At 53.0% G+C, this 22,411-nt stretch overlaps 1 protein-coding gene across 2 annotated transcripts in view; it reads right to left on the bottom strand.

The window, feature by feature from the left end:
* Window positions 1–463: 463 nt before the first annotated feature.
* OPRD1 (opioid receptor delta 1) overlaps window positions 464–22,411 on the bottom strand; it is an 83,970-nt gene continuing 62,022 nt past the window's right edge. For both annotated transcript variants that reach the window (XM_089301174.1, XM_002716071.6), the window contains exons 2-3: window positions 4,387–4,736; window positions 464–1,039 (exon numbers count right to left, since the gene is read on the bottom strand). In XM_089301174.1, coding sequence (XP_089157300.1) covers window positions 495–1,039; window positions 4,387–4,736 — 895 coding nt within the window. In that variant the 3' untranslated portion in view covers window positions 464–494. The remainder of the gene's footprint in view (window positions 1,040–4,386; window positions 4,737–22,411) is intronic.

Here is a 22,411-nt window from a genome sequence, read left to right on the forward strand (position 1 = left end):
GGACTGCCAAAGAGAGAAAGGTGGATCGTTTCTCTCCTATTCTCTATGCATAAAGATGTCAAGTTGCGGCTAGACCCCTGTGAGTCCCGCCCCTTGCTGGGACTGGCGGCAGGCCTCCACCCCCAAGGCAGGAGAGTTGAGGCCGCATCCACAGCACACAGGCCCCCATCTAGCTCTCCAGATCTTGAGCCAGGCGTGACTGTCCTGTCCCATCCCTACTCCATCCCCTGTCCTGCTCAAGTCCAAGCTTGCAACTCAATCAAGCCACCGCCCCCACCTCGGTCCCCACCCACCCTGAGGTCCCAGGCCGGACTCCAACTCTCCGCTCCCGTGGAGAGCCCTTATTTGGGGGCCTGATTCTAGAGCCTCACATCCCACGCCCCGAAGTCTCCATCAGCTTAGAGACCCCGCCCTCCGCCCCGCCCGTCCCAGGAGGCCCCTCCCACCGCCCGCCCCTCTTCCAGACCCCGCACGGGGGCATCGGGGCGGTCGGCTCAGGCGGCCGCGCCCCCAGCGCCTGGGCCGTCGGACGGGGTGCAGGCGGTGACGCGCTCGCGGGCAGTGGCCTCGCGCCCGCGGCTGAAGCCGCCGGGCTCGGAGCGGCCGCAGGGCGCGCGGCAGAGCTGGCGGAAGCAGCGCTTGAAGTTCTCGTCGAGGAAGGCGTAGAGCACGGGGTTGAGGCTGCTGTTGGCGTAGCCGAGCGCGATGCACAGGTGCAGCGCGGCCACGACGAGCGGGTCGCGCCGGTCGATGTCCACCAGCGTCCAGACGATGACGAAGATGTGGATGGGCGCCCAGCACACCACGAAGGCGCCCACCACCACCAGCACCATGCGCGTGATGCGCCGCAGCCCGCGGTCCTTCTCCTTGGAGCCCGACAGCAGGCGCACGCTGCGCAGGCGCAGCAGCATGAGGCCGTAGCACACGGTGATGACGAGGATGGGCACCACGAAGGCGAAGAGGAACACGCAGATCTTGGTCACCGTGTCCCAGTACCAGCTGGGGCTGGGGAACTGGAGCATGCACACCACCGCCCCGTCTGGGCCGAGAAACAAGGGAAGACAGAGAGGGGTGAGGGACACGTGTGCCTGAGGGGGCCCTGCCTGCTCGCCCCCTTCCGGCCTGGGCCAGGAGCTGCCCCCTGCCCCCAGCCTTTGCTCAAGGTGATTCTTCTCTGCTTGGTGAACTCCCATTCATCCTTGAAGACCCCAGCAGGACCCGCTCTCCTCGGGAAGTCTCCTTCCACCTGCCCCGCCCCCCGACTCTACAGCCTCTGGGTCCATGGGTGGCAGGAATGAAATCATTTAGCCCAGCCCACCATGTGCCAGCCATTGTGATAACTCGAAGCCAACTCCCGCCTCACTTCTGAACTAGGTCTAACGGGGACAGTAGGGCTCAGATGGACAGTTAAGGGCAGGGCTCAGGGCTGGCTGATGGCACTGCTATTAAGTTGGCTTAGGACACACACACCCCTATCACAATGCCTGATGGGAGTCCCAGGTACTCTGTTTCCCATCCAGCTTCCTGCTAATGCTAACCCTGGGAGGCAGCAGGTGATGGCCCAAGTACTTGGGTCCTTGCCACTCATGTGGGAGACCTGGACTGAGTTCTGTGTTCCTGATCCACACCTGGCTATTGTGGGCATTTAGGAAGTGAATCAGCAGATAGAAGTTCTCTGTGTGTGTGTGTGTCTGCCTTTCAAATAAAATGAAAATTAAAAATTAAATTAAAAAGCATGACTCAGGCCCTACTAAGTGTATGGTGTGACCTTGGACAGATTACTTAAGCTCTTGGAGCATTGGCAAAGTGGGACTTTTTTTTTTTTTTTTTTAATTTACAGACAGAAAGATCTTCCATCTGCTGGTTCACTCCCAAATGGTTGCAACAGCCAGAGCTGGGCTGATCCAAACTAGGAGCCAGGAGCTTCTTCCAGGTCTGCCACAAGGGTGCAGGGGCCCAAGCACTTGGGCCATCTTCTACTGCTTTCACAGGCCATAGCAAGAGTTGGATCAGAAGTGGAGCAGTTGAGATTAGAACTGGTGCCCATATGGGATGCCAGCACTGCAGGCGGAGGCTTAGCCCACTATACTACAGAGCCGGCCCCGAAATGGGACTTTTAATAGTACCCACATCTCATCACTGTGAAGATCAAGAGGGATAAGCCATAAAGCACTGAGCATGGTGGGCTTCAAGCTCTGGACACACTCAGGGGAGAGGGCCAGAATCCAGAGGCCAGGGCGAAGGCACCTCCCAGGAGGGCGGCAGATCTCAGTGCAGCATCAGGAAGAAAATTCCCACAGCCAGACCTGCCCTGGATGGCTTGAGCTCACTCTTTTGCGGTGGGGGCTGTGGGATTCTGACCCAGGCCTGAACTGGCCCAGAGGACTCCCAAGATCTCCCAGAATGCAAGGAGTGGCAGATCCCCACCATGGACTTGAAGCCCGAGAATTTTTAGAAGGTGACTGGGGACCCATAGACCAAGTAGCTCTATAGGACTGCAGGCTGGCAGGACCCCCAGGGGTGGCCGAATCCAAGCCCTTCATTGTACAGGTGGAAAAACAGACCCAGAGGGGAAGAGCACTTGCTTAAGGTCATACAGCAAGTGGCCCACTGAGCCAACAAGTGCTGATGGCTCGCCCTGGAGGTGCGTGTGTGTGTGTGTGTGTGTGCGCGCGCGTGCACGCGCAGGCCGAGGAGGCCCATCTGGTCCAGCCCCCAGCAGGGCTGCAGTTAATGACCTGTAAGCAGAAGGCTGATGAGCAGCCGGCCTTTCTGCTGAGTCAAAGCCAGTTGCTCAGCAGCTGTATAGGGCACCGGGGGCTCTGCCCTTGTGAGAGTCAAGGGTGACCAAGAAGCTTCCCACAGGACTGCGCTCCTCTCCCATGCATGGTGCCAATCTTCTGCCCGCCTCCACTCAAGGGGCCAAAAGGAACAGCAGACCTGGAAGCAGGAACCTCAGAGGACAGGCCAACGGTCACCAAATACCTGGCTGTGTGGCCCTAAGTAAACCACCTGGCCTCTCTGATTGTTTTCTTACAGTCAAATGGAGTTGGAGTCCCTGCCTTGTCTGTCTCACAGGCTTAATCATTTGATGGCTGCTATTTCTAGGACCTTGGCAATGAGCTAAGCCTTGTGTTTTGCACCTATGACCTTATTTAACCTTCTCCACGCTCCATGATGCCATGATGCAGTGTGGCTCAGAGAGGTCAGTTAGTTCCTCGTGTCTTTGGCACCCTTCTAGACTATGTTTCCCACTTCCTTCCATCAACATGGGGCCAGGGGACAGCTATGTCCAGGAGGGGTGGACAACACCATTCTAAAGTGCTTGATTGTGCTTTGCCCCCCTCCCCTTTCCACATTGACCTTGCCAGCCAGACACCAGCAGTGGAAAATTCAGAGACTATCAGAGGGAGCTTGGGTCCCTGAAGGACTTGCTCCTCAGATACTGGATTGTGATGCGAATGAGAAATAAAGCAAGCAAGGGGTAAGCCCTGGAGCCTGGGCTTGTTGCAGCAGCAGCTCCCCTACTGTGGTGAACTCTGTTGACACTGCTTTGCACTGAGGAGAAGCACGAGGCTGTCATCCTCTCCAGGCCTTCTTTAGGCCTTGCTTTGATCACCTGGGACAACGACTTTATTAATTTTTTTGGAAAGATTTATTTATTTATTTGAAAGGCAGAGTGACAGAGAGAGAGAGATAGATCTCCATCCGCTGGTTCACTCCCCAAATCGCCACAACAGCTAGGGCTGGGCCAGGCCAAAGCCAGGAGCCAGGAATTACATCCGGGTCTCCCACGTGGGTGGCAGGGGCACAAGCACTTGGGCCATCTTCTGCTGCCTTCCTAAGTGTATTAACAAGGAGCTGGATCAGAAGTGGAGCAGCCAAGACTCAAACTGGCACCCATAAGGGATGCTGATGTCACAAGCAGCGAGTTAACCCACTGCAGCACACCCCCAGCCCCTGGGTGAATGGCTTTAAAACTGCAGTGAAAGTTTGGCACCACATCCTGTGGTGTCCACCGGTCAGTGACAGTAACCCTGCTGGCTATCCATCCATCTCCTTATAGGTCAGTGGCCCACACATTCCTGGCCACCCACCTACATGCACATGGACCAGCTATTCATAATCCCATTCACAAATTCCCATGATCACTGAGCACTCACTCACCCGCCCAGTAGTCAACCATTCACCATTGGCCAACCATTCCCATTTCCACTGGTTGACTTTCCACTCTGCCACTGACCAGTACCACACTTTCACTGATCCACAATCCATTCATAAATTCCCACGGCCACTGATCCTCACCCTGGAAAAGTCCCACAGACCCACAGAGGTCCACGTGCTGCCTCCCGTGGTCAGTGCCTGTGCCACAGTTCCATCACTTACCCCGAGGACGGGTCACAGCCATGACCATGATGGGTACACCAACACCTGAGGCCAACACCCAGATGCAGATGTTGATCAGCTTGGCCTTGGCAGGCGTGCGGAAGTCCAGGGCCTTGACGGGGTGGCAGACGGCGATGTAGCGGTCGACGCTCATCATGGTGAGAGTGAAGATACTGGTGAACATATTGTAGTAGTCAATGGCGAGCACAGCCTTGCAGAGCAGCTCCCCGAAGGGCCATGTCTCCATCAGGTACTTGGCGCTCTGGAAAGGCAGTGTGCTGGTGGCCAGAGCGTCGGCCAACGCCAGGTTGAAGATGTAGATGTTGGTGGCCGTCTTCATCTTCGTGTACCTTAGAAGGGAGTGCATGCATAATTGATCTTATGTCACAGAATTCAGGGTCACGTGAAACTCAGGGAGAGGAAGTGATGTTCAAGGTCACACAGAAGGTCAAGAGCAGAGGGAGCTAGAACAAGGAACTATCTGATTCAACATCACGCCTTCCCACTACAACCGATTTCTCTGGCTGTGACGTCAACTGAAGGTATTTTAGGAAAAATCCTTATCTTCTGAAAGGCACTAAGCAATATGGTTAAAGACAAAATGGTGATACCTGAACCAGCTTCTCAGGAGGGTTGGGAAAATGTAGTGAGAGGACAGAGCCCTGAGATCTGAGCCCTGCACGGTAAGCACCCAGGGCAGAATAAATGTTCTTTTCTTCATATGTGAAGAACAGATCTGGGGGCTAGACCCTCTAGCTTCTGCCACGGACTTGGCCTTTGGAGTATGTGCAAGACCAGCCCCGAGGAAGAGACAGTGCCCTGGACACTGGCTGGGATGTCCTCTTGTTAAGGCCCCATCCCTTCCTGGGGCCCCATCCGGGCCTCGCTATCCCCATGCAGCTGGACTCACTTCTCTGCAGAAGCCATGCTGCATCCCATCCCCACCCACAGTGACATGGGTAAGGGGAGCAGGCTACAGCATCATACATCCAGCCCAGGACAGGAGCCCAGGTGTCTGCAACCAAGCGCTGCACCCAACAGTCCCCACACCTCTCCAACCTCTATGCTGCCACCCAGCTGTCTACACTGCAGCTGGCTCCTCATCCTGGCCATGCTCTGCAGAGATACTGTAGCAGGGCCTGGAGGGGATGGCGAACATGGAAGCAGACGATGCAGCAGCAAGACACAGGTGCACTGAGGTGGGATACAGGCTTCCTCCATGCCTCTGGGATGATCTCATAAGCCCAGAAGGTGGTGTGAGTGACTCCTCACACTTCTGGGCAGGAAGAGCCCCAAGAGGTTGAGGGGAAGTGCTTTTATTAAAGTATGGTCCCAGGACTTCTTCAGAATTACAGGAAGAGTCTATGAGAAGCAGACGCCTGGAGCACCCCACCTTGATCAGCTAAGTCTTTGCTTTTAATTTTTAAGTATTTATTTTCATTTGCTTTGAAGGGCAGAGAGAGACAGAGAGATAGATGGGGAGAGATCTTGCATCTACTGCTTTACTCCCCAGATGCCCACAATAGCCAGGAATGGGCCAGGCTGAGGCCAGGAGCCGGGAACTCTACCCGGATCTCCCACGTAAGTGGCAGAGACCCATGTAATTGGGCCGTCACCCGCAGTCTCTGAGGATGTGCATTAATAGGACGCTGGATAGAAGGCAGAGTGGCCAGGACTCAAAACTCAAATCAGGCACTCGGGTATGTAATACAGGCCTCCCAAGTGGCAACTGTGCCATCGCACCACTCACCTGCCCCCTTGCCAAATCTTAATCTCTGGAAGTAGGGCCTGGGAATTTTCATCTTTAACAAGCACCCTCCCCCAAGGGATCTTATGAATTCCACAGTTGGGTAATCTCTGTATAGCCTAAAGCCAGTAGTGGGAGGGGTGGGGGGAGAAGGGAAAATACAACCCAGAGAGCTGGCACAACTCATCCTAGGTCACACAGCAACAGCTGCAGAGCTCAGGGGAGAACTTAGACCTTCTGCCATCCGAGGGCCTTTCTCCATTCTGCCCCGAAGGTGGTGCCACCTCCACTCCTTCAGAATCCTCCAATCCCAAGCCCTGCTCTGGGGATGGGGGTGGGTGGATGCTACGGCACAGCAGGTTAAGCCTCTGCTTGAGATGCCTGCATCCCATATCAGAGTGCCTGCTACTCTGCTTCCATCTAACCCACTGATAATGCATGCCCTGGGAGGCAGCAGATGATGGCCCAAGTACTTGAGCTTCTGCCACCCATATGGGAGAACTCCATGGAGTTCCGACTCCTGGCTTTGGCCGGGTCCAGCTCCAGCCATTGTGACAATTTGGGGAGTGAACCAGGAGATGAATGATCTCTCTCACCCTCTTTCTCTGTCACTTTGCCTTTCAAATAAGTGAACTTTCAAATAAAACAAAACAAAACCTGCTATCTGACTTTCTACTCTGCTACTGTATTGTGTTGGCAGAAACTAATTTTGTAAGAAGCGATACTCACAGAGTGTTTTTGCATGATGGAACCAATCCATCCTCTAAGCTTAGGCCTTCATGAAGTGATCGACTTTTTTGTTTGTTTAAAAAAATTGATTCATTCATTGTCCGCCAGGGCCAGCATCTGTCCCACTGCCTCCCGAAATAGCCACCATTTGTTCTGGGGCTGGACGCTGCGGAAGTTCTACTCGGAGGCAGCAGCAGGGAAGTCTGTCTGCGGTGGCGGTGCGGGATCTGCGGGATCGCAGCTGTGTGGGAGGCGGGCCCAGCCCCGCAGCTGACTCGTCTAATTTCTCCGCTCTTACGCAGAACAATTAGAGGCTGTTCTTTGCCTGCTATTTTGATGTGTGAAGGCTCCTTCTATCCCAAGAGGGGGCTGGGGTGCTGGGAAGTGGGTGATAAGGCTGCTGTGGCTGGGCCAGGCGGGCCGGGGAGCCCCCTCCTCTCCCTCTCACCCCCACAGCCAAGCCCTGTCCCGCAGCCTCCTCCCGTCCTCCTTTCTCCGGCCTGGAGACCAATCACCACGCAGGGCTTTCCTGCTCTCAGCCCAAAGTTCCCTCTGCGCTCCCCGGTAGCCCCCTCTCCCCGGTCCTCTCTGGAGCCTCAGCCCCCGACCCCGACCCCCCCCCCCCCCAGCAGCTGATGAGCCCTGCCCCACGCTGGCCTCTTTGCTGTTCCTTGGCCTGTCAAGCCCACCCCCTCCGCAGAGCCTCTGCATCTGCTGCTCCCTGTGCCCAGAAACTCTCGCTCTCAAATTTTACATGGTCTGCCCCTTCGCTTAATTCAGGACTCTATTCAGAGGCCACCTCCTCAGAGAGGCCCTCCCTGACCTCTTCTCTAAAGTACCCTCTCCCCATTTCCTCTGTCCGGCCCCTGACGTGGCTTTATTCCTGTTATGACACCAGCCCCTACCTGATCTGCTCTTAGCTTCTTGCCGCCCATTTGTCTCTTGCCTATGGAAGCTCCCTGGAAGCTAAAGACTCTGCCCATCTGTTCTCTGTTGCATCACTGAGCCCACAGTACAAACAGAAGGCTCCCCACAGACACACGTCACCTGCAGGTCACTTCCAAGGTTCCTTGGCTGTCCCTGGGACCACTGCAACAGCTCCTGACTGCTCGCTGCAGCAGCCTGTCTCCCCAGCTAAGTCAGGATGTGCACCATCAAGGCAGATTTGCCCAGGATTCTCTGCTGCTTATCCTGTACCCTCCCAGCTCCCCGTGGCCATCAAGAGAAAAACCAAAGTCCCCGGACTGGATCCTACCCAGGTCACCTCCCTTCCTAGGGTGGCCCAGGTCCGGTCACATCTGTAGTTCCCCCAAACACTCTGTCCACTGTGTCCTCTCTCCCCAGAGACAGCCACTGGGACAGGTTGGAGGAGAGTCTCCCGTATCACATCTGTGAATATCACTTCTTATTCATTTCTGCCATCACAATACAGTAGCAGAGTGGAAAGCCAAGTAGCAGGATTTGTTTTGAAGTTTGTTTATTTGAAAGGCAAAGTGACAGAGAAAGGTTCACTCCCCAAATTGTCACAATGGCTGGAGCTGGACCCAGCCAAAGCCAGGAGTCAGGAACTCCATGGAGTTCTCCCACATGGGTGGCAGAAGCCCAAGTACTTGGGCCATCATCTGCTGCCTCCCAGGGTATGCATTAGTAGTGAGTTAGATTGGAAGCAGAGTAGCCAGGCACTCTGATATGGGATGCAGAGGCTTAACCTGCTGTGCCGTAACTCCCATCCCATACAGCACTTTAGTGAACACAGCTGCACCTCAGCCCACACTTTCTCTGTCCCGCTCCTGAGAGGTAACCACTTTTAATACATTTAGCTATTCTTTGATAATTATTTCCATAATTATAAAGAATATGCCAACATGGATATTCTTATCAGTTTTATATAGTATTTGCTGAAGTTACTATTAGAAGAAATTTCTTTGAAACTTTTATTTATTTGAGGGGGGAGAGAGTACTCGTATTCACTGTTTCACTCCCCAAATGCCTATAATGGCTGGGACTGGGGCAGGCTGTAGCCACGAGCCAGGAATGCAACCCAGGTCTCCCACGTGGGTGGCAAGAGCTCAATTACTGGAGCCAACACCACAGCCTCTCAAGGTCTACACTGGCAGGAAGCTGGAGTCCAGGGCCTGAGCTGGCAACCGAACCCTGTACTCTGACGTGGGACACACAAATCTTAACCACTCTGCTAGACACCCACCTCGGACGTTTGCATTTGGTTTAGCCAGACTGCACAGCAGTAACAATCCCCAAAGCCTCAGTGGCTTAATACATTAAAGAGTTACTTATTTCTCACAAAGTCCATTGTCTCCAGGACAACCAGATTCCATGAAGCAATTCCAGACTGCTCCACTCCTGTGGCTCTGCCTTCTCAACCTGAGGCCTCCTTGGTCACTTTGGAGGGAGAAGGGGTAGCTGCCAGGTCATCTGAACTTTATGATTTTTTTAAAGATTTATTTATTTAATTTGAAAGGCAGAGTAATAGAGAAAGATCTTCTATCCACTGGTTCACTCCCCAAATGGCTGCAATGACCAGGGTTGGTCCGGGCCAAAGCCAGGAGCCTAGAACTCCATCTAGGTCTCTCATTTGGGTGGCAGGGGCCCAAGCACTTGGGCCATATTCCACTACTTTCTCAGGTGCATCAGCAGTGAGCTGGATCAGAAGTGGAGCAGCCGGGATTCGAACTGACACTCTTGTAAGGCATATTGGCATTGCAAGTGACAGCTTAGCCCACTACACCACGACACCAGCCCTTGAACTTTATTTTTTAAAATTAAAGAAAAATTATTTGAAAGGCAGAATGACAGAGAGAGAGGGAAAAACAGAAATAGAGGGAGGGAGTGAGGGAAGGGAGAGAGAGAGAAATGGGGGGGTGGTGGAAATCAATCTTTCATCCACTGGTTCATTCCCCAAATGCCTGCAATAGCTAGGAGTAGACCAGGCTGAAGCCAAGAGCCAGGAATTCCATTCGGTCACCCATGTGAGTGGCAGAAACCCAAGTATTTGAGCCATCTCCTGCTGCCTCCCAGGGTACACATTAGCAGGAAGCTGGATCAGAAGCGTAGACAGGACTCAATCCCAGGCAGTGCAATATGGGACCCAAGCAGTTTAACCCAGTGCACCACAAAGCCTTGCCCTCATCTGAACTTTAGACTGGTGGCAAAACATCACTGCAACCTGAAGCCAACTGGCCAGAACAGTCGTGGGGCCCAGTCCAACTGCAAGGGTCAACAGTCCTGTACTCATTGTGGCCAGAGGGAGGGAGAAACAGATGTTAGTGAGCCCTATAATGTCCCTCAATTCTTCCCCTCTGCAATCTCCCAAGACGGTTTTATCACAATTTTTATCTAAATCAGTATTCAGGGTTGACCTTTATTTTTTTAGAATTTATAGTCTTGCGACTTTGCAGGTCTTACCCACCTCTAAACCAGATAGCATGCTCCATGCTACAATTACATTTATTTTTCTAGTACAGATTTTTTGTTTCCCTAGAGTTAATAATTGCCTCTCCCCCCCACCCCCATCTGCTTCGTTCTGTTCATATTGCTAAATCTCCCCAAACACACCAACAGACTTGTCAAATGCCTTTTCCATGCCAGTGGTAATCAACTCCCTTTGTTTCCCTAGTGACTCACCTCCTGAACCCTTCCTCCTCCCCTCCCATCTGAGACTCAGTGCTACCTAGACCAGCTGTGCAGCTCTCCTCCGTGGAAGCACCTGTCTCCCAGCTGCCGCCTCTTCCTCTGTCTTGGTTTATGTACTCATTCTGGGAAGGCACATCTCTAGTCATTTCCTGAGAAAGGGCACACAGGAGCTGCAATTTTCATACCCTTGCTTGTCTGAAAACGTCTTTATTTTAGCCTCGCTTCTGGTTTCTTTGACTATATATGGAATAGTAATTTGGAAATAATTTTCCATCAGAATTTTGAAGGAATGGGGGGGGGCATCTGGTTCCGTGGTGAAGACACCACTTGTGATACCTGCATCCCACATCAGAGCACCTGGGTTCAAGCCCCAGCGCTGCTTCTGAATCCAGCTCCCTGCCAATGCACACCCTGGGCAGCAGCAGATGATGGCTCAAGTATTTGGGTCCCCACCATCCATGTAGGAGATCTGGATTGAGAGCTGGACTCCTGGTTTCAACCTAACCCAGCCCCAGCTATTGTAGTTATTTGAAGATTAAATCAGTGAACGTGAGCTCTCTCCATTTCTGTGTCTCTTTCAAACAAAATGAAAATAAATAAGCATTTAAAATTTTTGAAGGCCCAGGTCCATTATCTTCCAGCTTCCAGTGTCGCCAATGAGGTGCGTGAACCATCTGGATGCGTGATCCGTCCTCTGCCCCAACCCCCGCGATTTTTCTCTTTTCCCCTGGAAGTGCGGCATTTCGTGCTGCTGAGCTTCGGGGGCTCCCTTCCTCCGGACCGGCCTCCTCGGCCGGCCCTGTCCTTCAGCGTGAATATTCTCACGCCCTTGAGTGGAGCACTTCCTCCCGCTCCGCTTTCTCTAGGGTCCCTGGCAAAGCTGGGTATCGTGACAGACACCAGGCCTCCTGCGCTGATCCTCGGATGGTCTCACACTGTCTTTTTATTACACCCTCTGGGAAGTTTCTTTTTCATTATCCTCAGCCCTCCTCTTGACATTTTTTAATTTCGACTCTCGTGTTTGATTTTCCCACTGCCTTCTCTTCTGATTCCCTTTCGAAGACAGCATTTACAGCACCTACTGCACGCACGCAGTATCTCCTCGTGACTCTCCGAGGATCATCTTTGCTTTGTGTTTTCTGCATGTTGATTTGCCTCCAAGCTTTTTGTTTGTTTCGCCTCTCTACCCGGCTCAAACATCGAATGATGCATGGTTCCAGGTTGCTCTGTGCGTGAAGGCCGCATGAGGAGCAGGCAGCTGTGCGTGCGGTCGGTGTGGGGACCCCACGGCTGGTGCGCCTCACTGTAGGGCTTCCCCGCGGGACCACAGGGACATCTAACTATGAGTTTCTGTAGGACACTTCTCTGGGGCCCGCCCACGTCCTGCCTGGGCACCACATTTCTGATGCTCTGGATCCTGGAGCACGGACCTGCGGGCAGTCTCCCGCTTTTCCGTTTGGTCTCTCACTGTGCCCTGTCCCGCGTCCACCAGCCCGGAGTCCAGAGTCCCTCCAGGTTAACTTCTCAAGCGATGAAGCCACTCTTTTGCAGAGGGAGGGGCAGGAACCTGGCTGAGCCAGGGACAAGGGCAGGGGTCTCAGGGCCTGTAGCCCCCTCTAGAGACGTCAGTCTGCTGCTCCTGTTTCCAGCCCCCCCGCTTCATCCCTGCACAGTTTGTTACTCCTCGTCCCATTGTTTCTGATCATCCAAATATGTGTTGGCAGCTCTTAGAGAAGGTGAACTGAGGCACAAGAGGTGAGGCCGTATGACTAGTAAGTGGCGGAGCTGTTACTGAATGCAGGTGGTCCAGTGCCAACACTGATACCCAGGTCACTCTGCTACCCCATGGCGCTCACTCACCTCTCATGGTGGAAGCACCAAGGGATGTGAACTTGGGATAAACCGAGGCTTCCACCTCAGCCAACAGGGAGGAACCGAGCTCCTGATCTGTGCAGGCACTGGGTAAGGGACGCAGGGTGCCGACAACTAGCTGGCATGCAACTGGGCTCCACGTGATGGGCCGACGATGGATAACCCCGGGGGGCCTGTGGGACATAACTAGATTGAGATGAGGTGGGACCAAGGCGCTTCTGCAGAGGCTCCAGAGAGCATGGGAGGACCAGGTGAGGACACAGTGAGGAGGCAGCCATGTGCAAGCCGGTAAGAAGGACCTCACCAGAAACCAACCCCATTGGCGCTCCTGATCTTGGACTTCGAGCCTCTTGAAGTGTGAGAAAATATGTTTCTGTTGTTTAAGTCACCCAATCTGTGGTATTTTGTTTGAATCAACTAAGACAAGGTGACCTTGCTGCCTAGTTGGTCAGAATGAGGAGTCGGCCATATGAAGACAGAAGGAATAGCAGGTACAAAGGCCCTGTGGCAAGAGAGAGCCTGGGCTGGCATTGTGGTGGAGTGGGTAAAGCTGCTGTCTGCAGTGCCAGCATCCTATAGGGGTGCCAGGTCAACTCCCGGCTGCTCCACTTCCCATCCAGCTCCCTGCTAATGCGCCTGGGAAAGCAGCAGAAGATGGTCCAAGCACTTGGGCCCTGTATCCATGCGGGAAACCTGGAAGGAACTCCTGGATCCTGACTTTGGCTTAGCCCAGCCCTGGCTGTTGCAGCCATTTGTGAGTGAACCAGTGGATGGAAGGTGTCTCTCTCTCTCTCTCCTTCTCTCTCTGTAACTCTGCATTTCAAATAAATAAATAGTAAATATTAAAAAAGAAACAGAGCGTGATGAGCTGCAGAGTGGTCAGAATCAAGTGTGACGGAAGTAGAGCAAACCAGAAAGGCAGCACCGGGAGATGTACCATGAGTCAAATCATGCAGGCCTTTGGGCCTGGGTGAGAAGTTCAGAGCTTCTCCTGAGTGCAACAGGAAGCCACTAGAGATCTTAAGCAAGGGAACGATGCTGTATGAGTTATGGGTGTTTCGTAAAAGATCACTGACTACTGTGTGGAGGCTGGAAGGAGAGCAGAGCAGGAGTAGGACAGGGGGTGAGCTTTGTGGCACAGCTCGTTAAGCCACTGCTTGCAGCACCCATGTCTCATATAGAGTGCCCGGGTTCCAGGCCCTGCTTCTTTGCTCCCGATCCAGCTTCCTGCTAATGCATCCTGACAGACAGCAGGTGACGGCTCTAGTGCTTGGGCCCCTGCAGTAGACCGCAGTAGAGTTCCTGGCTCCTGGCTTCAGCCTGGCTTGTTGTGACCATTTGGGGAGTGAGCCAGTGGATAAAAGATCTCACTCTCTCTTTCTCTCTCTCTTTCCTTCTCTCTGTCAGCCTTGACAATAAATACATTTTTAAAAGATTTATTTATTTATCTGAAAGGCAGAGTACAGAGTACAGAAAGGCAGAGGGGGAGAGAGAGAGAGAGAAGTCTTCCACCTGCTGGTTCACTCCCCAAATGGTCACAATGGCTGAAGCTGGGCTGATCTGAAGCCAGAAGCCTGGAGCTTCCTCCAGGTCTCCCACATGGATACAGGGGCTCAAGGATCTGGCCATCTTCTACTGCTTTCCCAGTCCACAGCAGAGAGCTGGATCGGAAGTGGAGCAGCCAGGACTCAAACCAGCAGCCATATGGGACGCCAGCACTGCAGGCGGCACTTTACCCGTTATGCCAAAGTGCTGGCCTCATCAATACATTAAAAAAAAAAAAAAAAAGATATACATGTAGCCAACCAGCACATGAAAAGATGCTCAGCATGACTAATCACTGGGGAAATGCAAATCAAAACCACAATGAAGGGCTAGCATTGTGGCACAGCAGGTAAAGCTGCCACCTGCAACACCAGCATCCCACACAGTTGCTGGTTTGAGTCCTTGCTGCTCCACTTCCTATCCAGGTTCCTGTTAACACACCTAGGAAAGCAGCAGCAGATGGCCTGAGTGCTTGGGCCCCTGTCACCAACATGGGAGACGTGGATGGAGTTCTAGTCTACTGGCTCCAGCCTGGCCCAGCCATGTCTGTTACAGCCATTTGGGCAGTGAACCAGTGGATAGAAAATTCTCTCTCTTTTTCTCTCCCTCCCTCTCTTCCTCCCTCCTTTGCTCTATAATTCTGCTTTCTTTCTTTCTTTCTTTCTTTCTTTTTTTTTTTTGGACAGGCAGAGTTAGACAGTGAGAGAGAGACAGTGAGAAAGGTCTTCCTTCTGTTGGTTCACCCCCCAAATGGCCGCTATGGCCAGCGCTGCACTGATCCAAAGCCAGGAGCCAGGTGCTTCTCCTGGTCTCCCATGTGGGTGCAGGGCCCAAGCACTTGGGCCATCCTCCATCCTCCCGGGCCACAGCAGAGAGCTGGCCTGGAAGAGGAGCAACCGGGACAGAATCCGGCGCCCCAACCAGGACTTGAACCTGGGGTGCCGGCACCACAGGCGGAGGATTAGCCAAGTGAGCCGCAGCACCGGCCTGCTTTTCATGTAAATAAAATAAATCTTAAAAAAAAATAAAAGACACTGCTTGGGATGCCCACATCTTATGCTGGAGTACCTGGTTTCAAGTCCCAGCTCTGCTTCTGCTTCTGATCCAGCTTCCAGCTAATGCACACCTTAGGAGGCAGCAGGTGATGCCCTGCGAACCACGTGGGAGACTCAAACTGAGTTCCTGGTTCCTGGCTTTGGCCTGGCCCAGCCCTGGCTGCTGTAGGCATTTGGGGAGTAAACCAGCAGATGGAAGATCGCTGTCTGCCTTCCTTTCAAACAAACATATTTTTAAAAAATGGGTAAACTGGTTTTTTTTAAGACTTTTTTGTTGTTGTTGTTTATTTGAAAGGCAGAATTACAGAGAGAGATTGACAGAAAGAAAGAGAGATCTTCCATTCACTGGTTCACTTCCCAAATGGCTGCAACAGCCAGGGCTGGGCCAGGCAGAAGCCACAGGTCCAGAACTCCATCTCAGTCTCCCACGTGGGTGCAGGGGCCCAAGCACTTGAGCCATCTTCCACTTTATCTCAGACACATTAGCAGAGAGCTGGATCAGAAGTGGAGCAATCAGAACTCCACCAGCGCCCATATGGGAGGCCCACATTACAGGCAGTGACTTAATCTGCTGTGCCACAATGCAGGTCCAAAAGTGGTACTTTCATGTTGTCCACATTTTACCTACAGGCACTAGATGAGGCTCAGAGTGCTGGGAGAAAAAGTCTGTTCACACAGACACAGAACAGCAAAGTCAGAGGAGAAAAAACAATTGCTGGTTTGAGGGCGGTCATACATCATCCACAGGATAAGGCAAAAACAAGTTATTAAAAAAAATTACTGGGGCCGGCGCTGTGGCGTAGCGGGTTAACACCCTGGCCTGAAGCGCTGGCATCCCATATGGGTGCCGGTTCACATCCCAGCTGCTCCACTTCTGATCCGGCTCTCTGCTATGGCCTGGAAAGCAGTAGAAGATGGCCCAAGTCCTTGAGCCCCTGCACCGATGTGGGAGACCCTGGATCCTGGCTTCAGATCGGCACAGCTCCAGTCGTTGCGGCCAATTGGGGGAATGAACCATCGGATGGAAGACCTCTCTCTCTCTCTCTCTTTCTCTCTCTCTCTCTGCCTCTCCTCTCTCTGTGTAACTCTGACTTTCAAATAAACAAATAAATCTTAAAAAAAAAAAACTGCTAAAAAGAATTAGTGGTTCCAGTTCTATCACAGCAGCAGTTAGGGCTTCAACTTGTGAATTTCTAGGGACACAGGAGGTAATCCAGAGTTGTCTCTGTGTTTATTTTCTAAGCTCGAGAGGATCCTTGAAACCACTCAGCTCTTGGCTCCCAACACACAGAGCTGAATGACCTTGAACGAATGGCTCCACCCTCCCGAGCCCGTTTCCTGGGTAATTTCTGTGTAATGATGCTTCAGGAGCCAACACACGTGAAAGCACCTGGCCGATGGGCCGGCATGGGGCTAGGAACTGTTTATGCCTCTTGTTCTGCCTTTTGCCCTTCAGGTCTAATCATCACCCACTGGCCCCTAGCCAGGGGCTGAGGATGGGAACGCCCTGGCTGAACCACCACTGATCCTGAGAGGCTTCGGGGAACCCCTGGGCCTGCTGCCTGCAGCTGAATCCCCAGCAGCTCGTCTTGAATCGTGCAGCCGCTGGGGAACTCGCTCCCAGCCATGCTTCCCAGCCCTCGAGAGGCTTCCTTCCCGAAGCATCCATCAGCGGGGGAGGGGAGCAAGTTCATCTGGATCCCTAAACCCAGTCCCTCTTCTGTAAACAAGCCCCATTGCGGCAGGTTCATGGCCACCTCCGTCGATTTCCTTTCGATTTGCTGGAGACTGGCTGTGCTCCGATCGAAGGGCCTGGTCCCACTGGGCCTGCACAGCAGGGGCCACATGCACTCCACACATGTTCCTGGGCCTCTGAAAAGCCTAGTTTCTGCTTGAATACTTTAGTGCCACCGACTAGACAGCTCTTCCCAGGCAAACCCAGAGCTCTTGGCCAGCATAGCCCATGATGTCTTGATGCTGGGGCCATTCCATCCTGGGCACCGGCATCAGTGGGCTGGGCCTGACAGCCTGGGGGCGTGGTTTGTTTACTTGAAACAGTGTTCCCTGAGAGTCAGGCGCCTCATCTGCCCCTCACTGCAGCCTGGGCAATTCACGCTGTCCTCACGGGGCAGCTGGGTGAGGCTTCATAGCTCATCCAGAGACAGGCAGCCAGGAAGTGAGCATAGCACAGCCCAAGTCCAGATCAATTGCCTGGGTCTGTGCTTGCTAATCACCTTCCCCAGCCCCCTTGACATTTCCACTCATTTTCAACCCACTAAGGGGTGGGATGACACGGGGAAGGGGCCCAGAGGGAAGCCAGGACAGAGTGGAATGGGTTGCTCCACATGCGGCCTGCTCCATAGCATTCAACTATTTTTCAAACATCCCAGACCCTGCTGGGGTCTTAGGGAGAGCAGACTTAAAAACTCAGGACAGGGGCTGGCACTGTGACGTAGTGGGGAGAGCTGCCGCCTGCAGTGCCAGCATCCCATGTGGGCACCAGTGCATGTCCCTGCTGCTCTACTTCCAATCCAGCTCCCTGCTAATGGCCTGGGAAAGCAGCAGAGGATAGCCCAAGTGTTTCAGCCCCTGCTCCCCACATGGGATACTTGGTTGGAGAGTGAACCAATGGATGGAAGACCTCTCTCTGTCAATCTCTTTTTTTTTTCTTACGATTTTATTTATTTATTTGAGAGGTAGAGTTACAGACAGAGAAAGGAAAAGACAGAGAGAAAGGTCTTCCACCTGCTGGTTCACTCCCCAAATGGCTGTAATGGCCGAAGCCAGGAGCCAGGAGCTTCTTCTGGGTCTACCATGTGGGTACAGGGGCCCAAGCACTTGGGCCATCTTCTACTGCTTTCCTAGACCATAGCAGAGAGCTGGATCAAAGTGGGGCAGCCAGGACTCAAACTGGCACCAATATGGGATGCTGGCACAGCAGACTGGGGCTCTAACCTGCTGTGCCACAGCGCTGACCCCAAATAAACCTTAAAAAAAATAAATATAAACCTCAGCACAAAGTAACACAGAATGACAGGGTGCACTGGGGCAAGGAGGAGAAGCCAGCTCAGAGCACGAGAGGGAGGTGACCATGCTGACGGACAGCAAGTGCAGCCATGCTTTGCCAGATGTGATTTTTGTATCTTTGACTCCTGTGCTTTGCTCTTTCACAGATGATAAATATTCGTTGGACCCTGCAACAGTCTGAACAGGGTTAAACTCCCCAACTCATGCAGACAGATGAACCCTGAAGTCTCAGGTTAAATTACAGGATTAACGGTGACGGTAACCGGATTAAGGGTAGGAACAATGCACTGTGATTTGTAAAGGTGGGGCCTGCGGGAAGTGACTGGATTGGATCAGTTGCTGGGTGGAGCCCCCACGATTGATTCAGGAAGGCTTTACTGAGACAAGGACGTGGGACATGAGCGGGCTCCCTGTCTCGACACTGGATCCTCCTTCCGAACACACTCCATCATCCAGCACCTTCCTCAGTCGCCAGACCAACGGGGCCACCTGATCTGGCACTGTGAGCCCCCTGAAACCCTGAGCCAGAATACACCTTCTTCCTTCCTAAGTAGCTTTTTATTTATTTATTTATTTATTTATTTATTTATTTATTTATTTTTTGACAGGCAGAGTGGACAGTGAGAGAGAGAGAGAGAGAAAGGTCTTCCTTTTGTCGTTGGTTTACCCTCCAATGGCTGCCGCGGCCGGCGCACTGCAGCCGGCGCACCGCGCTGATCCGATGGCAGGAGCCAGGTACTTACTTCTCCTGGTCTCCCATGGGGTGCAGGGCCCAAAGACTTGGGCCATCCTCCACTGCACTCCCTGGCCACAGCAGAGAGCTGGCCTGGAAGAGGGGCAACCGGGACAGAATTCGGCGCCCCGACCGGGACTAGAACCCGGTGTGCCGGCGCTGCAAGGCGGAGGATTAGCCTAGCGAGCTGCGGTGCCGGCCAAGTAGCTTTTTTAAAAAAAAAAAAAGATTTATTTATTTATTTGAAAGGCAGAATTACAGAGAGGCAGAGGCAGAGAGAGAGAGAGAGAGAGAGAGAGGTCTTCCATCCACTGGTTCACTCCCCAAATGGCTGCAATGGCCAGAGCTGGGCTGATCCCCAGCCAGGAGCCAGGAGCTTCTTCCGGGTTTCCCACATGGGTGCAGGGGCTCAAGGACTTGGGCCATCTTCCACTGCTTTCCCAGGCCATAGCAGAGAGCTGGATCGGAAGTAGAGCACCTGGGAATCGAACTGGCGTCCATATCAGATGCCAGTACTGCAGGCTGAGGCTTTACCTGCTTCGCCACAGAACCAGCCCCCCCATAAGTAGCTCTTGTCAGGTGTTGCAGTCACGAGCAGATGACTAATACACATGCTTACTATGCACCAGACACCGAGATAAGCATTTTATATCATAGCACCCCTGTGAGGGAGATGGCATTTATTATCCCCAATTTGCAGACAGCAAACTTCTGCTATCCCCGATAGACAGGGAGGAGCTGGCTCAAGACTGCAGTCAGGAAGAGGCTGACCAGAGACAAACCCAGGGCCTGCATCTTGACTTCGGTTTTTGCTTCTCTCCTCTGGCCTCTGCATGCCCCTCACATACTCTCCTTGGCAACTGAGCTCCCCCAGGGCCAGGCAGTGTGGCCTTGGTCATCACTATGAGCATTTGACCCCCAACAATGCCTGGCACACAGCAGGCCACACAGATGTGGGCGCCGGCGCCGCTGCTCAATAGGCTAATCCTCTGCCTAGCGGCGCTGGCACACCGGGTTCTAGTCCCGGTTGGGGCGCAGGATTCTGTCCCGGTTGCCCCTCTTCCAGGCCAGCTCTCTGCTGTGGCCCGGGAGTGCAGTGGAGGATGGCCCAAGTCCTTGGGCCCTGCACCCCATGGAAGACCAGAATAAGCACCTTGCTCCTGCCTTCAGATCAATGCAGTGCACTGGCTACAGTGTGCTGGCCGCAGCGGCCATTGGAGGGTGAACCAATGGCAAAGGAAGACCTTTCTCTCTGTCTCTCTCTCTGTCTACTCTGCCTGTCAAAAAAAAACAGATGTGGGGTGAATCCACGTTAATACATCTATCAGCCACGCTAGAATGTCCTTCAGACAGGAGCTGTGTCCATGCGACATCCCAGCACTGAGCACCATACTAGGTGCCCCAGAGTGGCTGCTGGCGGAGCCCTGGAGAAGGCCTCCAGGGGCCCCGTCCCTGGGCTGTAACGCTCTGCGTGCCCAAGAGCGCCAGTGCCGATCTCGCCTCCTCCTTCCCTCCCACCCTCCTTTCCTCTCCCATCTTCAACCTGGAGCAGCTCAGGTCCCCCGGAAGGGCACCTGGGCCTGACCCAGATTGCCCGGACTCTGAAGTGACTGTGCTGCCAGCGGCAAGAGGAAACATTTGCTCAGATCACTTATCCGAGGGAGCGCCTTTGTTTTTAACTGAACTGAGGGTTGTTTTGTTTTTTTTTTTTTTTTCCCACTTATGCACAATAGCCCATGGGGTCAAAGTAAGGGTGAGAGACCTAAACCAAGGCCAGTAGCACTAGTAGCAGCCCTCGAGTCTGCCTCATTGGCCTTGTAGTATCTCAGAACCAAGCCCATCCTAGATCCAAACCTGTCTGGTCCCAACCACCCCACTGTGGGTCGCTGGAGCGTTTAGGACTGAGTTTGTTCCCAGCTTCTTTCTGCTCACTATAGAATTCTCAAATAACATAAAATCATTTAATAAAACATTTTAAAAACCAGTATTATTGACAGATCTTCATGGAAACCTGTCTTGTTTTACATAAGGGCATTTCAAAAAATTTATGGAAAAGTAGAATTAAAAGATAAGAGATCTGGGCTGGCACTGTGGCACAGTGAGTAAAGCCACCGCCTACAGTGCCGGCATCCATATAGGCACTGGTTCTAGTCTCGGCGGCTCCACTTCTGATCCAGCTCTCTGCTATGGCGTGGGAAAGCAGTGGAAGATGGCCCAAGTGTTTGGGCCTCTGCACCCACGTGGGAGACCTGAAAGAAGCTCCTGGATCTGGCTTTGGATCAGCCCAGCTCCAGCCATTGCGGCCATTTGGGGAGTCAACCAGGGGATGGAAGATCTCTCTCTTTGCCTCTGCCTCTGTCTCTGCCTCTCTTTCAAATAAATAAATAAATCTTAAAAATATATATATAAGGCATCGGCATTGTAGCACAGTGAGTTAAACTGCTGCTCATGATGCCAGCATCTCACATCAGAGTGCGGGTTTGAGGGCTAGAGAGTATTTTAAGATTTGAAGACCACATAAGTGCTCTCTTTTTCAAGATTTAGCTATTTATTTGAAAGGCAGAGCAATAAAGAGAGGATTAGACCTTCCATCCGCTGATTTCTTCCCCAAATGCCCACAACGGCCACAGACAGGCCATCGGTTCGTTCAATCCTCAAATGGCTGCAACAGCCAGGTCTGGACCAGGTCAAAACTGCCACCTGCAACACCACCAGCTGCGACACTGCAGCCTGCAACACAGGCATCCTATATGTGCGCTGGTTCGAGTCCTGGCTGCTCCACTTCCAATCCAGCTCCCTACTAATGCACCTGGGAAAGCAATGAAAGATGGCCCAAGTTCTTCAATCTCTGTCACTCACATGGGAAATGCCCCCATGGAGTCCCAGACTCCTGCCTTCTACCTGGCCCAGTCCTGGTCATTGTGGTCATGTGGGGAGTGAACCATCAGATGGAAGATACCCCACACTGTGTGTGTGTGTGTGTGTCCCTTGTTGTCTGTTGCTCTTTCAAATAAATGAATAAATCTTAAAGAAAAAAAAATAACCCCACCCTCCTAGGGTAACGGAGGGCTCTAGGTAAATCTGCAGGTACACAGGGTGTGCAGGCCCTGGCCTCCTCCCATCTCTCCAGGAAGGAAGTGAAGAGGATCGACAAACTAAATCCATGAATGTGGACATACACCCCGGGGCAGCAGGGCAGCCACTGTGGACAGGCGTCCAGTGTCTGCCTCCTGGCTGCTGCCTCCACTCAGAGCCACATGCAGTCCTCAGTTTCCTGACCTCACTGGCATTGGTGCTGGTGGACATCAGCTCAAGAGACTCTCCTGTCACACAGAGCCTCAGGCAGGGTTTCACTGCATCATCACCACCCATCTGGCCTCCCCAGCTCACAACTTGGTTCATCACCTTCTCCTAAACCTCCCCAAACCCGCCTGTTCCAGTGTCTCCACATTGTAGGCCAGCAACTCTGAAGATACTGCTTTCAGCTGTGGTGGCTTGAAGGGTATCCCTTTGAAAGACATGTCCAGGGGCTGGCAACTTGGCATAGCGGGTAAAGCCACCGCCTGCAGTGCAAGCATCCCATATGGACACCAGTTCAAGTCCCAGCTGCTCCACTTCCAATGCAGCTCTCTGCTATAGCCTGGGAAAGCAGTAGAAGATGGCCCA

Source organism: Oryctolagus cuniculus, chromosome 7, assembly GCF_051225735.1.
Source record: "Oryctolagus cuniculus isolate XC-2025 breed Fujian yellow rabbit chromosome 7, ASM5122573v1, whole genome shotgun sequence".
NCBI lineage: Eukaryota > Metazoa > Chordata > Mammalia > Lagomorpha > Leporidae > Oryctolagus > Oryctolagus cuniculus.